Genomic DNA, 23,500 nt, shown 5'->3' with positions numbered 1-23,500 from the left:
GGAGTATTTTCTCAATAGTGAATGTTAGAAGAAATCAAGGCTTTGAAATTGCAAAATATGATTAAAAAAACACTCTAAACTTGTAAGGTGGTAATGATGCTCTAGGACTTTAGTGGAATGCACAGGTGTGTCCAGACTCTGGTCCATCACTTTTTTCTTAAGCTCTGTGTCTACCAAGGAAGTTTTCCCAGCAATTTAATAATTCGAATCTGAAAAGCACGGCAACCCTTAGAGTATGTCCCCTCCACTGACCCCACATCATTAACCTCACTGTTAGAGAGTTTTGGCAGAGATGGTATATTTCTAATATTGAACACGTTCCCCTGCGTTAGCTGTTACATGATCCCCTGTTTTCATCAGTTATTTTTAAAGCAGTGACTTAGACTGCAGCATGGAGTGAATTTAATGATGATGCTGGCTCTTCTCTTTTGTTAGGGTGAGGAGGTCAGTTCTCTATGTGGCCTCTGTGTTTTTTCCTGAGACACCTCCTCTCCTACCAGATCCCCTGCTATACACAGCCTTTGAAGGATGAGCTTGCAAGGTCAGGGGATGCTGCTGTCCTTCTGATGTTAATTCAGGGGTTTTTCTGATGCAGGACTGGCCACCCAGCTGAGCTGTAAAGGCCAAGTGGACTCACGGGCTCAATCAACCCTGGATTTAATGACCATGCCTTGTTGGGTACTCACAAACCAGATGGCTGTTCTTGTGCTTTATTGACCAAGGATTCCAAAATATATATTTGTAGATAATACTCGCTTGGTAGGATACTAAGAGGTCTTCCTTTTTTTAAGTAGCATTATAGAATGTGTACTGATCATAAGTGGTTGGGAAACTCTGAGTTAAAAAATCAAACATATTTCTTTGCTATGAGGCTGTCATAGCCATTAATTATTAAGATGCTAACATGCAGGCCACCCCTGTCCCAGGAAGAGGCCAGAGTTGCAGCATTACCCAAACTTACTTGACCCCCAAGTTCTTTTTAAAATAGTACATCTGGAATTGCTTCTTTGTTCTTCTTTGAATATATTACTATACCTCGTTACATAGTGTTAGCATGTTTATAATTATAAATAGTCTCTTAAATTCTTTTTGTGTGTGTGTGTGTGTGTGTGTGTGGTACTGTGAATTGAACCCAGGGGCCTCGCACATGTTGTTCAAGTACTCTACCACTGAGCTAAATCCCAAGCTCCAATTTTAATTTTATTTTATTTTGAGACAAGATCTCACCAAGTTGCCCAGTCTAGCCTCAAACTTGTAATCCTCCTGCCTCAGCCTCCCAAACAGCTCTCTTAAATGCTTAAAGGCTACTACAGAATTAACCACTGGTTCTAACATTTCTCATTGAAGTAAATGTGGATAAACCTTGTATTTAATTAACATGAATAATCTGTGTATTAGTTAAGAGTGGCTATCACAGTAGTATAGTAGCTTGCATGGCTGACTTTGATACAGATCAGTCAGCTCTGTCTTGGGCCTCTGACTGGTTGGGATTTGATCCCCAGTAGTCTGGTTCTAGGGTTTGTGTCTTTAGTCCCATGAAGCTAACTGGCCAAGAAGTAGAGCAATGGAACATGCTTCTAGAAAGCTGCATATTTAAGAACTAAACCATAGTTTCAGGTATAAAAGAAATTGCAAGATGGAAATTTTTAGAAAAATCATGACTGCAGGTAGCAATAAATGTGAAACCTGAGGTCTCATAAAACCTTGAGGTGTTTTGTTTTGCTTTTTCATCGATGGAAACAATTTCACTGGTTATATATACAACCCTGCTTGGAGGTGTGGAGGTGTGGAGGTGAGGTTTGTTGATACACTCTCAACTGGGCAAAGCCCAAAGTCATAACTAAAAACCATCATCATCCAAGTTCCACTCTCAAGACCTATTATATTCCAGAAAAACTATTTTTGATAGAAACATAATTATGATACATCCAAATTAATTACTTTTTAATTGAATAGTGAATCAAATCAGCCTTTTGAGGTATGTTGAGCGGGAGGGTGGGGGTGGGGACAAAACACACTGGTCTTGCTCTGGGCCATATTGTATAACTCTAGAAATCCACACATCCACCTCAATATGATCCAGGGCTTTAGACTCATCCTGCAGATTTTTGAGGATGTCAATGATGCTTTGCAAAAATGATCCTTCCAGGACATAGGCACATATTTGTTTTTCATTGCAATCCAGTTTACCTAGTATTGGTTTTAACCAGCAGAGAGTAATAAAAGCCTATATAAAAACTATTCTGAAAGCACCAGAAGTAAAAAAGGACATTGAAGGAAATTAGGGCAAACAAACAAACTTATATCTTTGATAAGCAGAAATATTTGTAGGATTATCCTCCTGTGAAGAAATTTCTTTTTACTGCGGTGAACTCTGCCTACCTTAACTTTCTTTTCATTATGAAACACCTGGACATTTGTCTTGCATAAACTCATGGCGAGTATATTTTCAGATGCAGGTTGAGCATCCTTTATTTGAAATGCTTGAGACCAGAAGTGTTCTGGATTTAGAATTTTTTCAGATTTTGGAATATTTGCATATCTATAATGAGATATCATGGGGGTAGGACCCAAGTCTAAACAGGAAATTCATTTATGTTTCATACATACCTTATACACAGCCTAAAGGTCATTTTATACAACATTTTAAATAATTTGAGGGGTGAAACCATTTCATGGTGTGGAATTTTCCATTTGTGGAAGTATGTCGGTACTCAAAAAGTTTCAGATTTTGGAGCATTTTAGATTTCAGATTTTTTTAGATCGCGGGGGCTCTGCCTGTATTGTGGCAGAGCCTCCGCAATTGTATACTTGTTATTAAATAATGGAAATAATAACCCTACCATGATTCTGCAAAAAAAAATGATTTGGAGGAAGGAAAACTTAGTAGCGCCAACTGTTTGTGCTCTTTCCCCTCCTGGAAATGGGTAGTATTTCATCTTTTCTCTTTTGCAGCCCCCAGAATGAAGACTCTTCCTTCCATTTTGACGGGAGTGGATACTCTGTTGTAGAGAAGACACTCCGGGCCACTGTGACTCAGATCATCATGCTCTTTAGTACCTTCTCACCTAATGGTCTTCTTCTCTACCTGGCTTCAAATGGCACTGTAAGAGTTTACAGGGCGGCTGGAAATGGTGGTGCATGTCTGTAATCCCAGTGATTTGGGAGGCTGAAGCAAAGGAATCCCAAGTTCAAAGCCAGTCTCAGCAACTTAGTGAGACCCTGTCTTGAAATAAAAATAAATAAATAAAAGAGGCTGGGGAATGTGGATCAGTGGTAAAGTGCCTCCTGGAATAAATCCCCAGTGTACCTTAAAAATAATAATAATAATAATAAAGAGTCTATGGGGCACTGAGCCCTCTTTGTATGTACATTTAGATTGCTGCAAGATTATTTATTTGTTGAAGGTTTGCTAAAAAACTGATATAATATATACACATCTATGTCATACAATTTTTCCATTTAATATCATTTATTTATTATATTAATACAAACTCATGGAGAACCTTTGGAAAATGCAGAATAACATGAAGTAGAAACACATTTTCCAGTCGTTGTAGATAGCAATTAAAAGCTAATTCTTAAATTTTAGTTTAAACACTATCTTGCGTTCATTGTGACCACAGTGGCCTTCTTTGAATCCCATCCATAGGACTTCATGTTGTCCTTTGCAATCTCATTGTTAGTCATCTTTGTCTCTCATTCTTCAAGGTTTATTTTTAGAACTGGCCCATTTGTCATTTTAAATGAAAAAGTCACAAAGAATCCAGATCTCTTATTGAATTGTGGATTTTGATAGCAGTGAATAGTGTTCATTAATATTTGGGGAGTGTTCTAGGAAGCCATGATGGACATTTTTTAGTTTTGTAGAGAAGACTTCTAGCTATGGGGAGAGATCCAGTCTTTCTGGTTTGACTTTAGAAGGTGTTCACCACACCTAACTTGAAGGGAAAGGAAGTTTGGGGATAAAGACATGGCTCTCAGGAATTCTGTTCTCTTCCTTACAGAAAGACTTCTTGTCCATCGAGCTGGTCCAGGGTAGAGTTAAAGTTGCAGTTGACCTGGGTTCAGGACCTCTTGTTCTTATGACAGACAGACGGTATAACAATGGAAGCTGGTACAAAATTGCCTTCCAGCGAAACCGGAAGCAAGGTAGGTACATGGATGCGCTCACCTGATACTGGTCACTCACATAAGAATAAACGTCTTTCCAAAGTCAGCAGTCTTTACTCTATGTTAGTTTCCTGGGTATACTTGAGTGATTTTCCTGCCCATCACCTTAACCCCACTGGGGAATGACTACATCCTTGAATGCCACTCTAATTGAAAGCCATTCTTGTCCTTGGAATGCTAAGCAAGAGGAGACTCATATTGTTGAAAGAATAAGATAATTCAGTTTGTGGTTTCCTTATTTCACATTAAATGCTATCTACTGCCATCATCTAGAAGTATGTATTCTGGATTTGTTGACCTTCATAAAAAGGATTTTCTCTTGTCATTTAATAGTCAAGAACCTGGTCAGGTTTGCAGAATTCAAGAATGTCTTTGTAAATCAATTTGTTTAGCGAAGTTTGCATTTTACTTTACTGAAGAAAGCAATTTTTAATTTATCTCTTCCTTTTAATCTCCCTTTAGGACTCCTAGCTGTTATTGATGCATATGACACTAGTGATAAGGAGACCAAGCAAGGGGAAACTCCAGGACCATCTTCTGATCTCAATCGACTAGAAAAGGACCTGATTTATGTAGGCGGAGTACCTTGGTCAAGAGTTGTAAGGTATGATATTAAACTGCAGAATTTTTGTGTCCCTAATTCCCGACCACATTAGTTTTCCGAGCTGCTATAACAGAGTAACACAAATTATGTGGCTGAAACAGTACACACTTACTCTGTCCCAGTTCTGGAGGGTATAAGTCTGAAATCTAGGTGTGGCCAGGATTGCAAAAGTCATCGGAAGCAGATCTGTTCTATTCTCCTCACTCTGGTAGCTTCCGGCACTCCTTAGCTTATAGATGCCATCTTACCTATGACTTCACATCATCTTCCCTCTGCTGTGTCCTGTGTGTCCAATTGCTCCTTCGTAGTGGCACAATAGTCTTATTGAATCATGACCTACCCTAATGGCCTCATCTTAACTTGGTTACCTCTGCACAGATCCTGCTTCCAAATAAGGTCACATTCACAGATATTGGGGGTTAAGACTGCTGCATCTTTTGGGGGAACACAACTCAACCTATATAACCCATTTTTTTATCTGAAGTACTCTATACCACATTAGTTGGGAAGTAAAGCAAGCCTTCTGCAAAATATGTAATGATTCTCTACTTATTGCCTTTAGTACATCTAAAAATTGTTAACTATGCAGTATATGGAGACACTCCACTTTCTGTCACACTCCATACTCCTCTATCGAGTTTTAAAGAGTAGTATAATCTCTTTAAAGCCAAAAAAAATGTTTTTAAATATGAAACCAGCCTAGGGGCCCATGAACAGATGAGTGGATAAAGAAAATGTGGTATATATACACAATGGCGTTTTACTCAGCCATAAAGGATAAAATTGTAACATTTGTGGTAAACGGATAGAACTGGAGAACATATGCTGAGTGAAATAAGCCAAAGCCAGAAAATCAAGGTTCCCAGGTTTTCTTTCATATGTGGAGACTGGGGGCAAGGGAAAGCATTTGAAAAAGGAGCAGTTTCATGAGATCAATCAAGTAGAGGAAGGGAGGTAAGAACAGAGGGCACAGGGAAGTACTAGGAAATGAAATCTACCAAATTATGCTATGTCCATGTTCAAATATACCACAGTGAATCTCATATATATACATATATATACAATATACTCATTAAAATAATATAATAATAATAACAAAAGAAAAATCAGTAAAGCAGAATAAGCAGATCATGGGGAGGGAGGAAGGGAGGGAAAGAGGATATAGGAATTGAGAATGATGAAACTATGTGCATGTAGGAACACAGCATAATGAATACCACTATCATGTATAATTATAATGCACCAATAAAAACAAGTTATTAAAAACAAAACAAAACATGCTTTCCATCAACTTATCTGGAATCTGTCCCCCTTTGTGCGATTATAGTGAAAGATGTATGTGACTGTTGAAAGACCATTAGGAATTTGGATGAACAAAGGAGAGAACATTAGGATCCTTTTCTAACACTGATTTGTGCTTAACTTTGCAACTTGAATGATTTACATAAACTTTTGTGGTTCTTTGTCTTCAGTTTTATAGCTTTGAAATGTATAAATTAAGTTCTAAGTTTTATTTACACTATTAAAAAAAAAAGTCACATGTGAAAGGCCTGCAGTCAAGGCCAGGACTGGGGTCATCAGATGTCCAAACTGGATCCCACAGCCCAGTGGTTCTCTAATCTACATTCCTAGCCCTATTATGCCTTGTACCCTGTTGTGTTAGTCAGCTTTCCATAGCTGTGACAAAATAACTGAGATAATTGACTTTAAAGGAGGAAAGATTTATTTTGGCTTACAGTTTTAGAGGCTTTAGTCCATGATTGGTTAGGCTATTGCTTTTGGATCTCTGGTGAAGCAAGGCATCTTAGCAGGAAACACATAGTGGAACAAAGATGCTCACCTCATGGAAGCTGGGAGGCAAAGGAAAGAGAAATGGCTGGGGTCCCAATGTCCTCTGCAGGAGCACACCCTTAATCACCTAAGTGCCTTCCATTAGGCCTTACCTCTTAAAGGTTCTGCCACTTCACAGTAGTGCAACAGGCTGGTGACCCTGCCTTCAACTTCCAGCCAGTAGAGGTAATATAAGATTCAAACTGCAGTGCCTATCTTGTAGGTCAAGTTCTTTCACAGAACCTGACACACAGCAATATAGCCATTCCAATTATAATGGCTAAGTGGCCCAGATCCACGTCTTCACTTCCTCCTTCCTTATGCAAGAAATCTCTGAAAGTTCCAAGGAGGATATTTTGGAACCACAGTCACGGGGTCTTCAAAATGAATACATCTAAACTTTAGGGAAGTCAGTCCCTTGCCATGTCTCAGCTCCCCATCAAGACAGAGCCAGGACTAGAAGCCCGTCTCCTGATCCGATCCTAGATCTCATTCCCTGCCATTGTGAGACTGGGGTACAGGGGCATATTTCTATAGCCACAGCTGTGTCATAGTTCATTTGCACTCTGCCTATATGTCACATAGTGTAGACACTGGAGAAAAGGACAGAAGCCCAAATCACAGATGTTCATGGTAGAAAGGACTTGGGATCATCAAGACCAGCTTCTTCATTTACATGGGAAGAAACTGAGACCCACAAGGCTTGAAGTATTCACCCAAATCATGTTGTTGCTAAACGATCCACAGCTGGTTGCTCACCATGGAGTAAAACAATGAGGGGAAACATGGAAAGCATGTTACTGCAGATTCTTATGTGATTAGCTAACGCCCAAGAGTACGCTCAGAGATATTCAGGGGTCCTCATATTTTGGAAAGGAGAGCCTGACCCTAACCAGGAGTATAGCAACTTCTGTTATGATACATATGGTTTGACTTGGAGGCTAATTAATAAGGATTTGGATAATCCCCAAACTTTTCCAAATGTAGTTATTTTCTTTGGGACAAAGTTCCTGAATATGAAATAACGACAGTAGCCAGTGACTTCTCTCACCATCAGATCCTAGGAAGTCACTTTACCTACACTTGCCCCCGGGTTCTACTCTGTGTGGAGACTGGTTTGCCATCTCTGTGCTATAACTTCCTCATGATGGTGCTTGACCTTTCTTAAATAAGTTACTCCATGTATGTAAAATATATCAAAATACACTCAACTGTCATGAATATCTAAAAACAACAAACAAAATTAAAAAAAAAAAAAACCTGCCTGTGTATTAATGAGTATGTTTAAATTGTAATGGCTACAAGGGTTTCTCTTAAAATAGTGAACATATTTCTTTACGTAGGTAGCCACCATGTAGCCAAACTGACTAAATTCAATCCTTGCTCCAGTCCTTAGGAGGTGTTGGTTCTTATAGGAAGGCCTACACACTTCTGCCGTGATGTCTGGAACAGGTTTTCTATGTGCGTAGGCCCATTTTCTATTCTGCCTTTCAAAAATGGAATTATAAACCTAACTTCATTGCATTTGTTCTCTTGTCCTTCCCTCTAGGAAAGGTATCACCAGCAAAAGCTATATGGGCTGTATCAGGAACCTGGAAATATCCAGATCAACCTTTGATTTGCTCAGAAATTCCTATGGAGTGAGAAAAGGCTGTAGGTTGGAGGTGGGAAACATTTTCATCCGTATTGGAATGCATTTCTATAAATGGTCCTTGGTTTATCAACATGCTGATGTAACTAGATCTCAGCCCATCGGCTGGATAGAAAAGAGATGGGACGGAAGTGGGCAGAACCCTCAGCCTGCACGTGGGAACTTACTGTGTTCTCTCCCCTCTGTGACCAGCCTATCCAGAGTGTTAGCTTCCTGAGAGGCGGCTATGTGGAGTTGCCACCCACGTCTTTGTCACCAGAATCAGAATTGCTGGCCACATTTGCCACCCAGAACAACAGTGGCATCATCCTGGCTGCCCTTGGCAGGGATGCAGAGAAGCAGAATCGACGCCAGGCACATGTGGTGAGTAGCCTCGGTGCTTAGGAAGGACATGACTTCTGGAAACATCTAATAGAAAATTTCTGACTCATAAACATGTATTATAGCTGGATCCCAGTTCTTTACACATATTCACTCTCAATAAGTGAAAGTTACAACCACTGAACATCTCTCTCTTACGAATCGGTGATTTCGTGTATTGCATAATCCATCTTCCATGTCTAGTAACTGAGAAAAAAGGTATTTGCTGCCTACCTCTAATTAAAGCTACTCCAGATGGCACGTACCAAGTTTTCTTCCATATGTTGTGGTTGTTACTCTTCATTCTAAGGCTAAAACAGAAAGTACTTACATTCTATTTGGATCAAAATTATCTTTAGGGGACAGAAAGAGGAATGTGGCTTGTGATGAACACAGGGACTAGCAGTGGGAGGGGATGATGGTTTTCCATATTTTTATTCCTTTTCAAGAGCATAGGAGATATTTTACCCTATCTTCTGCTCAAACTTGTGTGGCATCTAATTGGAAGAGACATTAAGAATATTAATATGTCATCTTAATGAATTCGAACCCACACACCTGCTCTACTGTGCAAGGTAGATGCTATTTCCTTCTATTTTACTGAGTAAATTAGTTTAAGTAGCGCACACCTGTAATCCCAGTGGCTCGGGAGGCTGAGGCAGGAAGATCAAGTGTTCTAAGCCAGCCTCAGCAAAAGCAAGGCACTAAGCAACTCAGTGAGACCCTGTCTCTAAATAAAATACAAAATAGGGCTGGGGATGTGGCTTAATGGTCAAGTGCCCCTGGGTTCAATCCCTGGTACAAAAAAAAAAAAAGTTTAGAAAGCCTAATTAACCTAACCAAAGCTGTTAGGTGTCAGAGCCAGGACTGGAACACAAGTCTGCAGACCCCAAACATGGTATGAGCCACTGAATGAAGGACTGATGATGACTTGAGATTGGTGTGTGGACTTCACCAATCAATATTTTTTTAATGGAGGTAAAGTTAATATAAGCTAAAACTAACTATTTTCAAGTGAACAAATTCACTACAACTGGGTGCATTCACAGTGTTAGGGAAACCACCTCCTCTGTCTAGTTCCAGATATTTCCATCACCTTTGGTAAGTTAGAAGGTACTTCTCATCTCACCCACACCAGACAACCACTGGTCTTCTCTCTTTCTCTATGGATGGACTCTACCTGTTCTGGATATTTTATGCAAATAAAATCACACATGATGAGATCTTTTGTGTTTTTACTTAGTGTATTTTCAAGGTTTCTCCACTCTTGTTTACAGCTGAATAGCATTTCTCTGTGTGTATACCCCACTGTTCATCACTTAGTTCATTGATGAACATTGGGTTATTTCTGCTCTTTGGCTGTTATGAATAATACTACCGTGAACTTATACATATAATTGTTTAAGTTCCTGTTTTCATTTCTTCTAGGTCTATACTCATGAGTGGAATTTCAGGTCATGCAGTAATTCTGTGTTTTACTCTTTGAGGAACTGCCAAACTCTTCTTTTTCTCCACTGATCTTCATAGGGTTACTTGCAATTCAAAGTTTTCTTACATAAAGAAATGGCATCCTGTAGTGCTAGTAAAGTACACTTAAATGCTCACATTCCAGTTCTGCTGATGGCTTCACAAATTGTTACACCTCTTTTCAATGCAGCAAAAGAATTTTAAACATTTTCAAACCCTTCAACTTCTTAATGTCACTTGTAGAAATATTAGAAGGCAAAAAAAAGATCTTAATTAAATGTTCCCATGTATGATAATAAAAAATTAGCAATGGCTTAAAAGTTTCATTACTAAAAATACAAATCATAATATCTCAACTTGTTTGTACATTATGTAGCAATAAATACTAAGTCTGAGGTTATGTAAAAATAAATCTTTGACATGGTTAGTGATGATAGCATAATGCCGAGTATAAATTATATTAACTAGGATTAGAGAGTAATATAAAAACTTTAAAGTAGTTGTGAAAGATGGTGAGATTCTTGAGAAATTGTTTGTTTGCTATTGCTATTCCTACATTATCTGCGTAAGATGAAAATGTTAATTTTCTAGTAATGCATTTTGTATGGGAATGTATTCTAGTAATGCCTTTTGTTTGCAATCTCCCCAGCCCTTCTTTTCCATCATGCTGGTTGAAGGCCACATTGAAGTACATGTGAGTTCTGGGGATGGAACCAGCTTAAGGAAGGCTCTCTTGCATGCTCCCACGGGCACCTATGGCGACGGACAAGAGCATTCCATCTCCTTGGTTAGGAATCGGAGGTACTGTAGCACGGCAAGGCATTTGCTTCAGGAGGATAAAAGCTATGTTGTTAGGGGACCCTGTGCAGTTCAATCAATGAGATAATTAATATTACATCATTGTTAACAATCATAATTTTTTATCCCTTTAGAATAATTCTAGAAACTTGCTTGAATACTTCCTTGGAATCAGTTTCATTTGCTTTTCAGTGAGATACTTGTGGAATATTCATATATGATCAACCTTCACCTTGCCCTTGACTGAGGCCCAATATAAACTTTTACATTGGATTAATTCTGCAGCAGGAAATATAGTATTAGTAGACTGTGTCATTACTATTGAGTAATAGTATTATATCAACATTCCTGGGTAATTCCCGCAGAATGGAAGACCATGGGTTTTAAAAGCACATAAAACATTTTTATCATAGATAGAAAAGTAAAAAAAAAAAAAAAAGTAAGTATTCACTAAAAAGCAATCAAATTCAGTGTTTAATAGCATTTCATTCATTTCTGGAGAATTGTAAGCTTTAATTTTCAAGATTCACCTTTTTTAGCACACAATATTGTATTACAATTTATTTCGGGGGAAATTTATTATTTGGGAAGAGCTTGCTGGAATTATACATTTAAATGGAGCCAGATTTTATTAAGTTTGAATCATTTTATTTTCTCCTTTGTTCTTTTAGAATTATCACTGTCCAGTTGGATGAGACCAGTCCTGTAGAATTGAAATTGAGTGCTCTGGCAGAGAGCAAGACAATAAACATATCCAACCTATACATAGGAGGGATTCCTGAAGATGAGGAGATACCGATGCTCAAAATGAGGAAATCATTCCAGGGCTGTATTAAAAACCTGATCTTTAACATGGAGTAAGTATAACTGGGCAGTACCTTCTAAAGCAGGTCCCATGTTTGAGCTTAGGACACTTTTCTTTGTTGTATCTGCCCATCCCATGCTGGAAAACTGAGACTCTGAGCTTGAATCTAATTTTGCTCTTTGAGATTGCCTAAAATACTGCAAGTTCTTAATAACAAATGAACCCTGTTGTTCTATCACAAACATCCTCCTCCAAAATGGATTTTATTGGATTAGAATGATGGACAGATGTGATCATACATAGTTCATTAAAAAGTCATTGAACATTAGCCCCATGAGTTTGTCAAGGTTAACATAAGGTTAGCTAAGGTTAACATAAATTTTCACTGTGAATTTGAAAGAACAGAGATTTTGTGATGCAAATTTCTTGTATTGACTGCACTGCTTTGAAGGAGCCTTTTACAACAGAGCTACTACAGCTTCAGATTATTGATGTCTCCCCCTACACAATTTTATGTAATTAAGAACTGGGAGTCTTCATTCCCTATGTGGAGCTTGTGGTGAAGAAAAGAATTAGCATGTGCCCATGAGCTGTTCCTTCTCACTTGCTCTCTGCCTTGGTCTGCTGCTGATTAGAACAGAAACTGAGCACACTGAGCATCAGGAGACAGGACTCTGACCTGGTTGAACCTCTACCTTGCCTTGTGTGAAAGGACTGGGATCTTTCATAGTCACAATGTTATCCTCCAGAGAGTTAACTCTTAGGAGTCCTTGGAATTGGTAAGAGTAAAACACCACATTGGCTTCTCCCAGTTACAGTCTCAGAGCCTTGGTTCTGTAGTTTTTACAGTTAGAACATTACTCACTCAGTGGCTGCTCATTCATTGACTCATTCATCAGGCATTGCCATGCTCCTGAAAGCCACCAGGTTGTGGACTTGATAGGACAGAAGCATTTCTCTGTGTTTCATGGCCATGTCCTGGAGCAGTTCCAGAGGGATCCAGGCAGACACAGAACACGCTGCTAGAGCTGCAGAGTAAAGGGACACGTGACAAATGTAGCTCATGACTACCTGGCAAGGGAAACCTTCAAACGAGGAGTCAGTGTTTAGTGGAGGCCACTGTGCAGCACTGTGGGACCCAGAGACAGAACTTTGTCCTGAGGCATCCCAGCCAAGACTGCAGGAGCGGGGATGACTGAATTGAGGGATGCTCAGGAATGAACAGGTCTCCAAGGTGGGAATGGGGTAGGGGGTAGATCCTCACTTCAAGCAGAAGAAAGAAACAAGACGATGTATAAGATGGTCTGTGTCAATGACTCATCACTGTGAAGGATGGTCAGTGTGGTTACTCTGTGAGAAATATATTAATGGTTTAATTGCACAGTAATCAATTGACGGGGGTTCCTGTGTTGGTCTGTAGTATCTTAATTTTGACCATTTCTTGTTTGTATGTAGACTTTTGGATTTCACCCGTGCAGTTGGCCATGAACAAGCAGACTTGGACACCTGCTTGCTTTCAGAAAGGCCCAAGCTGGCCCTTCATGGAGAGGACAGTGAGTTCCTGCCAGAGCCCTCAACTCTACCACATCCTGTAAGAGTGATTTTTTTTTTTTAATAGTATCAGCCAGGTCCAGTCAGAGAGAGCACACGCCAGGGGAAATAAAGATGGGACTCGGTCATAAAGATGTTGGGAACGCTGGAACTGGAACCATGAAGCAAGAGGAGGAGGTCGTCCCCAGCCCCCAGGAGCTTGGGACACCTGGTGGGAACTGAGCCTAAGGGAGGGCACCTGAAGATGGTAGGGAGGGGAAAATGCTCCAGCGTCTCCTCTGTCTGCCTTGTAGTCTCCAGGCAGCGCCTCTCAATGGCAGAACATCTGGAAGCCATTTGTCAAAGGAGCCTGGGAAAGTGACTCCCAGGGATCATCCTTCCTGTGATTGGGTTCTCCCCTCGAGGTGATTTTAAAACTTTTTAAAAAAACAGCAGAACAGAGAACAGGTGGAGAAGGGTGCTCTGAGCCAACCTAGAGGTGACACCACCCGTGTTTTTGGCTGCAGGTCAGAAGGCGCAGGCAACCTGACTGGGCTGACATAGATAGCAAGTTCTTTGGGCAGCATTTCTATAATGACTCGATATCACTTTAGATGTAGTTGGGGAAACGGGAAAATAAGTACTTAATATAAGCCACTGTATACATCATTGTTGCTTAAGAAAAAAAACAGAGACTTGATTCATTGGGGAAAAGCCAGTTGTTGTTCTTTTCACTTTCTCCCTTCCTGATTTCTCTATTTCTTTGGTTGGCAAGATGTACTTTAATAATTTAGAAGATGACCCAGTTATCCAAAATGCAGTACCTTCTAAGCAGGGCCCGTTAGAGTTCAGGACAGTATTCTTGGTTATACCTGCCAATCCCAAGATGCAAAACTGACATACTGGGCTTCTCTTGATTTGGGGTTAAGATGAAGCACTGTGAGGCAGCCAGTACCTGTCCAGGCACCCTCCCTGGGCACCCCAGTTCTAGGAGTCCTTCTAACCCCACTATTTAAACTCAAGGCCCCATAAGTCCTCTCCCGGAACTGTGCTGGCCACAGTCACCTTCAGGGTCATCCATAGAGACTAAAGAGGGACAGCAAGGCCTTTGCCCCCTGGGCTTGATGAAGATGATTGGAGGGACTCGAGTGTCACTATAAAGGCCAGTGAACTTGGGTGGATGAAGATGAAAGAGGTTCTAATCACATGCTCAGAGAAAAGGGGCTGTCAAGTGTTATTTCAACTAAAGATTTAAACCTGTGCAGACACGCTGGTGCTTGCTCCTATTTGGGTGCAATATCTTCTCAGAGATTTTTTTTTTTCCCTGAAAGAATACATCTGTGTTAATATCCTAGCAGCTGTGGCTGAGTGTCCTTCTGTGTCTCTTGCAGGAACAGTGTGCAGTGGACATTGCTCCAGGTTACGTGCCTGGTGCTTACCAGTTTGGCCTCTCACAAAGCAGCCACTTGATGTTGCCTTTTAATCAGTCAGCTGTCAGAAGGAGGTAAGTAGTGTTCTTTTTTTTTTTTTTTTTGATACCAGGAATACTGAGCCATATCCCTGCCATTTTTTATATTTTATTTAGAGACGGACTCACTGAATTGCTTAGGACCTTGCTAAGTTGTTGAGGCTGGCTTTGAACTCTCAATCCTCCTGCCTCAGCCTCCCAAGCTGCAGGTGTGCACCACTGCACCAGGCTAGGTCTTATTCTAAAGACCCTCTGAGATGTCTCACTGTCAGGTGGATCAGGGAGACGTGGTGACATGTGTCCTTTTGAAGGAGACCTGCCCAGGTATAACCTTCTAGTCCTCTTGCAGTAGCTCCAGCTCCCAGCCCGCCCCAGGTGGAAATTCTGGACTGTCGACCATATCAAACCCCTTATTTTAAAGCACACTGTATTTTTTAAAAACAGATCAAAGATTTTCCTACCTAGCTGTGACAGGTCTTGCTCCTTTTTGTCATTCAGATCTCAACTGAAATGCCATCTTGTCAGAGCTTCCTCCTAACTGCCCAACACAGTCCCCAGTCAGCCTCTCTGTGACCTGGTTAGGACTCTCATATGTTTCTGGCATTAATTTCATGACAGAAGGAGCCTCCCCCTTGTTACTGCTTCCTCCTAGAACAGTTCCTAGCAGACAGGGATCAGTAACTATCAATTAAATGAATGGATGCACAAGTGGATAAAGGAGCAAATGCCTCTCACTCTTGAGATGTTAAGTATGGATGCCAAAACAATGATTGGGTTCTCCCCTCAAGGTGATTTTAAAACTTTTAAGAACAGCCTCTGTCTTTCTGATGCTGAGCTCTTGTTCTCCTCCAGGCTCTTGGTTCAGTTAACTATCCGGACATTTGCCTCCAGTGGTCTGATTTACTACATGGCTCATCAGAACCAAGTGGACTATGCCACACTCCAGCTCCACGGGGGCTATCTCCATTTCATGTTTGACCTTGGCAAAGGCCGAACCAAGGTCTCTCACCCCACGCTGCTCAGTGATGGCAAGTGGCACACGGTATGTTCTAGGGAGGCTCATGGCTACCCGTTCTGAGCTTTCTTCCATTGATCTCTGGTGCTCACTCCTTTTCCCTGGAGGAAATGCTGCTATTCTCTAGCTTGCCTTGTGTCTGATATGTCCCTCAGAGAATGGAAGCTCCTTGGAGGTAGGGCTCTTTTTCTGCTTCCTGAAACATCCCCAGAGCCTTGCTCAGTACCCAACACCTAATGGATGCTCAGCAAGCATCAGCAGGATGGACGGGAGGTACAACAATGTTCTCGACTTCATGAGAAGTAAAGAAAGCCCACCTGTGGGGTAGGGACCAAGCCACCCATCATGGCATTTTATTTCTAATAACCCAGGCTTCTGTAACACTCTCTGATATACAGTCTGCTTCCCATCTTCTGCCAGGTTTAGCCTGTTCTCAACAACAACTGCAAAATCCAAGCCATCCATTAGGGTTTTTTTTTTTCAAGCTATTACAGCTATAAGGAATATATATTTCAAACATGTATCTGTTGAAGGTTTCTCAGATTGCTTAAAAATTATGGATGTTTTCATTCTGCTATAGGTCAAGACAGAGTACTTTAAAAGAAAAGGCGTCATGACCGTTGATGGCCAAGAATCCCCCATGGTGACCATGGTGGGAGATGGAACCACACTGGACGTGGAGGGGATGCTGTACCTGGGAGGCCTTCCCTCCCAGTACAGGGCCAGGAACATTGGAAATGTAAGCAACATTCTCTGCGTGAGGTCCATGTTACCTTTGTTATGGTTTTGTTTATTTTGTAGGACAACATAATTTTGTAGGAGAATTTAATTCTTAACAAGCTCAAGTTTAAATCATCTTTAAATCATCTTGTTTGAACCTGGCACTCACCTGCAAGGTGCAGACCTTTTCAATCACGTTCATAGATCTTGTATTGCAGATTCCTCTTAAGCCCAACCCAGCTTTTCCTCTTGTTAGTTAAGAACATTTCACTTTCCACAGCCACTTAGTCCCTAAATAACTCAGGAAAACCCAGCGAATTTGTATTTGCACGTAGTGTACCCAGCATTTTTGATTTGCACAATATTTCACTAAAATAATAGAAAATGTTTTCACTGCATTATTAGCAAAGATACTCCAATGGCAGCTTTAAGTTAAATGTTCATGTGAAGTATTATGGTAATTAAGTTTTAAAAACCAAAAGACAATATTATAATGGGTTTTATTGAAATGAATTTAAGGAAGTACCAGAACAATTTGTCCTAGCCTTATTATAATCCTTGCTCTCCCATATCCTTTGGTTTAGATCACCCACAGCATTCCTGCCTGCATTGGTGAGGTATCAGTTAACAGCAAACAGCTGGACAAGGACAGCCCAGTGTCTGCCTTTGCAGTAGGCAGGTGCTATACTGTGGCCCAAGAAGGAACTTTCTTTGATGGAAGTGGATATGCAGCTCTTGGTATGTATTATCAACAGTCTCAAAAGAAATCTTAGGGATTGATGTATATTCTAAGATGACAAGGATCCAAGACAGGACCCAGCTGGGCAGGGCCCAGGAAGACCATATTTACTTCAGTGTTCCTGGGTATTTCTGATGTCTCACCTGTTCATGTAAAAGCCTCCTCAGGTCTTGTGTGCTGCAGATGGCCTAACGGGACTGGACTCCTGACAGAGGGCAGACAGCGGGTACCGGCTTCCCCATACTCTCACCAAGTAGCCATAAAGCACATTTACTGTCCCGAGTTAATAAAGGCCTTTGAATTAAAAATCAGCTACATGAAATATCTAGATCCTCAGTGCCCAGGGGTTGTAGCAGGAGTTTGGATAGGGAGGGGGAAGGGAGTATAACTTCACTTAGTGCTTCCTGTCACCTCTGAGGCTCAGGAGCCCCTCCATGATTTCAGCTCACCTGGGACCCTGACTGCCAGGCGCTGGTAACAAGATGTGCTCCCATTTTTCCTTCAGCCTCCAGCATGGTGACACTGCCTGTAATTGCTAATATTCCTGGTTTGGTTTCTTATTTTTTTTTAATCATTCAATTCAATCTGCACTTTTATAAATCCTAGTTTAGAGTCTCATGTACTCAGTCAATGATGATAGACCTGGTACTAAGGATAGAGCCTGGAAATATAATGAAGAAAGGATACAGGACTCAAGCCCCAACAGCATATGGGAAAGACTGCCACAGACAGATGTGTCCATAGGGGACAGTGCCACATGCTCCCATGCTGTGGATGAAGGATTGCCTGCTTGAGCTCTGTTCTGACTTGTCACAGCTGACTGCGAGTCTTCTTTAAAAGCAGTATTTCCTCTTATAGATGAGAAAGCGCAATCCCAAAGGGTTGGGTGAGAGTGACTTGCCGGTGGGGAAGAAGCTGGATACCGAGGAGGAGCTGGAGCCAGATCCTGACCCTAAGTCAGCAGGCCAGATGCACAGCCAGCCCTGTCTGCACCTCTTAGCCTGAGCCAGGCGAGGCCCCACAGAACTCAACCCTGACTCAGTACTGTCCTTGTGTTTTTCAGTCAAAGAAGGCTATAGAGTCCGGTCAGATTTAAACATCACACTCGAGTTTCGTACCTCCTCAGAAAATGGTGTCCTCCTGGGGATCAGCAGTGCCAAAGTGGATGCCATTGGCCTAGAGATTGTCAGTGGCAAGGTAGGTACTTCATATTGATGGGGTCGCCCTGCCTCCCAGGGTCAGAGACAGAGCAGCTGAGAAACAAACAGATCCGAACTTCCCATTACCCACTTCATTAATGAAATTAAGAAAGGCCCCACTAATATTTTTAAAAACAGATAATCCTAAAAAGCTGTTTTAAAATAATTTATTTTATATGTTTGAAATTAAACTATTGTATAACTGCAACTACAACATGAAGAACTTTCTTCCCCCTGAGCTTTACCTGAAGTAAGTGCCAACCTGATGCCCTGACCCTTCTAATAGTTTTTCAATTTTTCACTTGGAAATAATTACAGATTCATATGAGGTTGCAATGAAGTGTACAGGGAGGTCCCTATGCACCCTTCACCCAGGGCCCCCAAGGGTAGCATGGTGCATAACTGTAGGGCCACATTAAAACCACGACATCAACACCCGTGCAAGCCACAGAGCTTGTGCGGTTATACCAGTTATACAGGTAAACGTGTGTGTGTGTGTGTGTGTATGTGGCTTGTGGTTCACACATGAGTCACACAACCATCACCATCACCACAAGCAAGACACTTCATTGTACTGTCACAAGGCTCCCGTAGCTACCTCTTCATAGCCACAGCCACTGCCCCACATCCCTGACCCCTGGCAACCACTAATCTGTTGTCTATCTCTGTTATTTTTTAAGTGCTATATAAATGAATTCATGTAGGAATTCATGCATCCCCTTGACCTTGGCTTTCTTAGCCTGATTTCTTCTAGGTTGTGTGCATTAACAGTTTATGCCTCATAGCAAAGTATCATTCCATCGGTTGGATAGATGTACTGTAATCTGATTTTTTTGATGCTAAAAATATTTTTCCCTAAGTCTTCTGCTCTTGTCTCTCAGCCTCTCATGTTCCCCTCCTGCTGGGAACAAAATGAACTCAACCATTTACAGTACTCTCATCTCTTCTGCCTCTTCTAGAGTTGCTCCCAGTGCTCACTCCCCTTCCTCTCCCCTATGGGCTTTCTGGGCATAGGAAGCTGTGGGGGACCGGGAGCGGGGGGTCAGGGGAGCGGGATGGTCCTTCTGTTTTCTGTGACTCTCTCCCTGGCAATAGTTGAGGTGTAGCTCACACTCCTGGTCTTGAGGTGGCAGCCACTGTGCTCCCTGCACTCAACTGGGGAATGGTTTAGGATCTCAATTTTACCATTGTTCCTGGAGTGCTTGACCAGCGTCCTTCGTGACCAGGCTTCCAATACCTGTTGTCACAGTCACTGATGTCATTTCACCTTTAGCCACTTTCCATCTTTACCCAGGGACATATGAGAACTTGGGAATTTCTGCCAGGCCATACCTAGGCCCCAGGGAACCAGGGATGGTTAGTCTCTCATATCCTTTCTCTACCTAAATGCATCTGCCACCATTTCTGCTGCACTGTACCCAAATCATATTGTTGAAGGAGTAATATGCTGGAATTTTCTCCTGTTTTAGTTGCCCCCAGACTTATCTGGCTATTTCTAGTGTTCCCTAACCAACTCTCCACTGGGATTTTGGTCTCTAGTCTATCCTACAGTGGGAGTGGGGATGGCCTGGGAAAGTCCTTTCTAACCCTTGTCTTCACCTCCCCCTGTCCTCTTATTTCGTGTCAAAACAAAACTGCCTCTATATCATTTTTGCTGCCTCTCTATGCTGCAGTTTATTGTGAGGAATAATAATAATAAAGGGTGATACATCGAAACAAGGTGCAGAGGCAGGGAAGGAGGTAGAGTGGGCCTTTCTCCAAGTGGCCACATTTATTTATGCCTATAGGTTACGTTAGGTCATTAGCACCATAACTACATTATTGTCTGGAGTATCAGTGAGATTGCTTATTTTACAGTTACAGTTTACAGTTACAATATGTAATGTTAGGAGCTTTGTGTAGCTCTCAAGAAAGTTCATTGTCTGAAGTTACTGTTAGGCAGGCAGATCCAGGAGCACCTGAGCTTGGTGAAACATTGTAATTATCAAGCAAGCAAATTCCTTTATTCCCAGGAGTTATGTACCTAAGATCAAGGTCGAAACCCTGGTGAAGAACATTGCTACAGCGGCCAGGCATCCCATGTCTTTTCTATGGAAGTTTCCAGCAGCCAGGAATTCTGTACCTTTGCACAGAAACTTCCTAGCCACCAAACATGCCACAATCACAAAGTTTTTTAGAGACCCCAATCCCAAACAGAGAACCCCTACACTTTATAGCCACCTTTTCCCCTTATCTATACTTTAAAAGAAGTTTAAAAACTTTGTATCTATTTGCACATTTTTATATGGCATCTAAAAACACTTATCAGAAGTGCAATAGGTTCAAAAAATGTACTTGTTTATTGCATTGTATATTTTACTTCTGTCATTGACTTATTGCTTATTGTTCTTTTAAAACTTTTCTTAGTGGTTTCCCAAGGTTTATAAAATACATCTTTAATTTGTCAAGGCCTACCTTGAAGTAATACTGAGTGGCTTCATAGATAGCATAAGAACCTTGCAGCAATATACTTGAAATTCTTTCCTCCTTTCCAAGTCTGCTTGGGCTTCAAAAATTGATTTTCCCATTGTTTTGGAGACTGCAAGTGTGAGACCAAGATGCCAGTAGGATTGATTGCTTCTGAGGTCCTCTCTCCTTAGTTTATAGCTGTCTCTCTTCTCCCTGGGTCTTCTCATGGTCTTACCTCTGTGTGTATCTTCTCAAGGTCTTACCTTAGTGATCTCATTTTAACTTAATCACCCTTTAAAGCCTCCATTTCCAAATATAGTCTCATTTGGAGGGAGACTTTCAGTGTATGAATTTTGGACATCAATCAACCCATAACAACTCCATTGTTTGCAGAGCTGAGATTTACTGTTGTTGGCTTTTCGCTGTTGTAAAACATCTACCTACAGTTTGTCAGGGGGAGTTAGTAAATGTTCCCACATAGCTGTTATCAACTGACAGACTCTGTAGGCCTGTTAATTCCTGAAAATGTCCCCTAGTGCCCTGAAAGTGGGGCACTAGTCCCAGGGCACAGTGTGGCTCTAGCTTGTTACCATGGAGGAACAGGACAGTGTATGAGTCCTGTTTTACCCTTTTGGGGAACAGAATAGTGTGTGAGTCCTCAAGGAGGCTATTTTTTTAACACCGTTATTTCTCATGGTCAGTCCTCCTTTGAACATACTCCTATGACTTTATCCTCTCCAAGAGCATTTTTGTACAAATGTCCTGTGTTCCTTAAACTTGGAAAATCTCACCACAACGTTGGTTTTCTTCAGCTCTTGTTTCATGTCAACAACGGTGCTGGTAGGATAACAGCCACTTACGAGCCCAGAGCTGCCAAGACACTCTGCGATGGAAGATGGCACACGCTTCAAGCTAACAAAAGCAAACACCGGGTCATTCTGACAGTGGATGGGAATACAGTCAGTGCTGAAAGTCCGCACACCCAGTCCACCTCGGCCGATACCAACAATCCCATCTATGTTGGTGGCTATCCTGGTAAGCATGAAAACCTGCTCTACGGAGCCACATGATGGGGCATGGTCACTTGGGGATGTCTTACTTCAGCATGCTATGGAGGAGGTTTTGGTTTGGTGACAAAATCTTCTCCATTTTAGAAAAGCTATTACAAATACTAACCTAAAATATTCTGGACAAATTAAAATTAAAAATTAAGCCAGGCAGGGTGATACATAACTGTAATCCCAGTGGCTCAGAAGACTGAGACAGGAGGATCAAGTTCAAAGCCAGCCTCAGCAACTTAGCAAGGCCCAAAGCCACTTAGAGAGACACTGTCTCAAAATTTAAAAAAAAAAAAGGCTAGGAATGTGGCTTAGGGGTTAAGCACCCCTGTATTCAATCCCAGTACCCCCACCCAAACAAAATCTAAACACCAATTAATCATTAAGTAAGCCCTTGAGAACATTGGATCTGGTGTGAAATAAGATGAATGCTTTTACTAAGGTCAGTCACCTTAAATGACTCCCAAAGTTGGGAATCATCTTAGGAGACAAACCTGTGACTCATCCTTTCACATAGATTTTGGATTTAGAAGTATGTATTCCAGATGTTTCAAGAAATTATTACAAATAATGAACATCTGTTGTATGATAAAAGTCACAACTGGGGCTGGTATTCTGGCTCAGTGGTAGAGCTCTTTCCTAGCATGTGTGAGGCACTGGGTTTGATTTTCAGCACCACATATAAATAAATGAATAAAATAAAGGCCCATCAACAACTAAAAAAAAATATTTAAAAAATTCACAACTGTACCTTAAAATTACTACATATTACAAGTTTTCTGTGACTTTTGCTCGTCACTCCAGGCACATGTGGAAAAATATCCTTCTGGTTTTGATGGAGAACACACTTGAAATTATTTTTGTTCCTATCTCATTCCACAAAATTAAACAGGATGTGTCTTTTTGCCTTTCTGTAACAGCTAATGTCAAGCAAAACTGCCTGAGCAGCCGGGCCTCGTTCCGGGGGTGTTTGAGGAAGCTCACCCTGATTAAAGGCCAACAGGTGCAGTCTTATGACCTCAACACAGCTTTCGACCTACAAGGAGTTTTCCCTCATTCCTGTCCAGGGGCTGAGTCCTGAGCTTCTAGCAAAATCCTTAATTGGAATCATTACTAATATTTTGAGGAAAATTATTTTTTCCGAATTCAAATATCTTCTATTCAGATTTCATTTCCAACTCAGGTTAACGATTTCCCCAGAGAAACATGTTTATGTTAAACTAAAACCACATGTGCAACAAATGTTTCTATTAAATAGTCTAAAATGTAAGTTGAACTCATTGACTCTTTTTTTTTTAACATTATTTGTAATAAAACTTTTTCAACATTGAATATTCTGTTGGTTTTTTTAACAGTATTTTTTAAGTTTTGCGTTTTGGGATTTCAAAAAATAAAATATCACAAGAGACTGTAATAGGGTAGAGCAGAGTGTGGATCTCCTTTTATTTCCTTATGAAAATGTTAAACTCTGAATTCTACAATAGACAAGGAATGTCATTGGACACATTCCAGCAGAGAGTACCAACTGTTTACAACATAGGAAGCCCAGGAAATCACAGAAGTAAGGGAAAGATAACCTCCTTTTGACATAACCTGGTTCTATCAGAACCTGACCTAGCAGCATGTTTTTCAGGA

At 41.0% G+C, this 23,500-nt stretch overlaps 1 protein-coding gene across 1 annotated transcript in view; it reads left to right on the top strand.

Annotated features, from left to right (window-relative positions):
- Lama1 (laminin subunit alpha 1) overlaps positions 1–23,141 on the top strand; it is a 156,725-nt gene extending 133,584 nt beyond the window's left edge. Inside the window, exons 49-63 of the mRNA XM_048806544.1 lie at positions 2,956–3,106; positions 4,008–4,152; positions 4,636–4,777; positions 8,157–8,271; positions 8,451–8,621; positions 10,735–10,886; positions 11,555–11,740; positions 13,144–13,279; positions 14,610–14,722; positions 15,539–15,728; positions 16,282–16,440; positions 17,006–17,159; positions 18,224–18,357; positions 21,620–21,842; positions 22,786–23,141. Coding sequence (XP_048662501.1) covers positions 2,956–3,106; positions 4,008–4,152; positions 4,636–4,777; positions 8,157–8,271; positions 8,451–8,621; positions 10,735–10,886; positions 11,555–11,740; positions 13,144–13,279; positions 14,610–14,722; positions 15,539–15,728; positions 16,282–16,440; positions 17,006–17,159; positions 18,224–18,357; positions 21,620–21,842; positions 22,786–22,946 — 2,332 coding nt within the window. The 3' untranslated portion in view covers positions 22,947–23,141. The remainder of the gene's footprint in view (positions 1–2,955; positions 3,107–4,007; positions 4,153–4,635; positions 4,778–8,156; positions 8,272–8,450; positions 8,622–10,734; positions 10,887–11,554; positions 11,741–13,143; positions 13,280–14,609; positions 14,723–15,538; positions 15,729–16,281; positions 16,441–17,005; positions 17,160–18,223; positions 18,358–21,619; positions 21,843–22,785) is intronic.
- Positions 23,142–23,500: the final 359 nt, after the last annotated feature.

This window comes from Marmota marmota, unplaced genomic scaffold (assembly GCF_001458135.2).
Source record: "Marmota marmota marmota unplaced genomic scaffold, marMar, whole genome shotgun sequence".
Lineage (NCBI taxonomy): Eukaryota > Metazoa > Chordata > Mammalia > Rodentia > Sciuridae > Marmota > Marmota marmota.
This window is presented reverse-complemented; position numbering and strand designations above follow the sequence as displayed.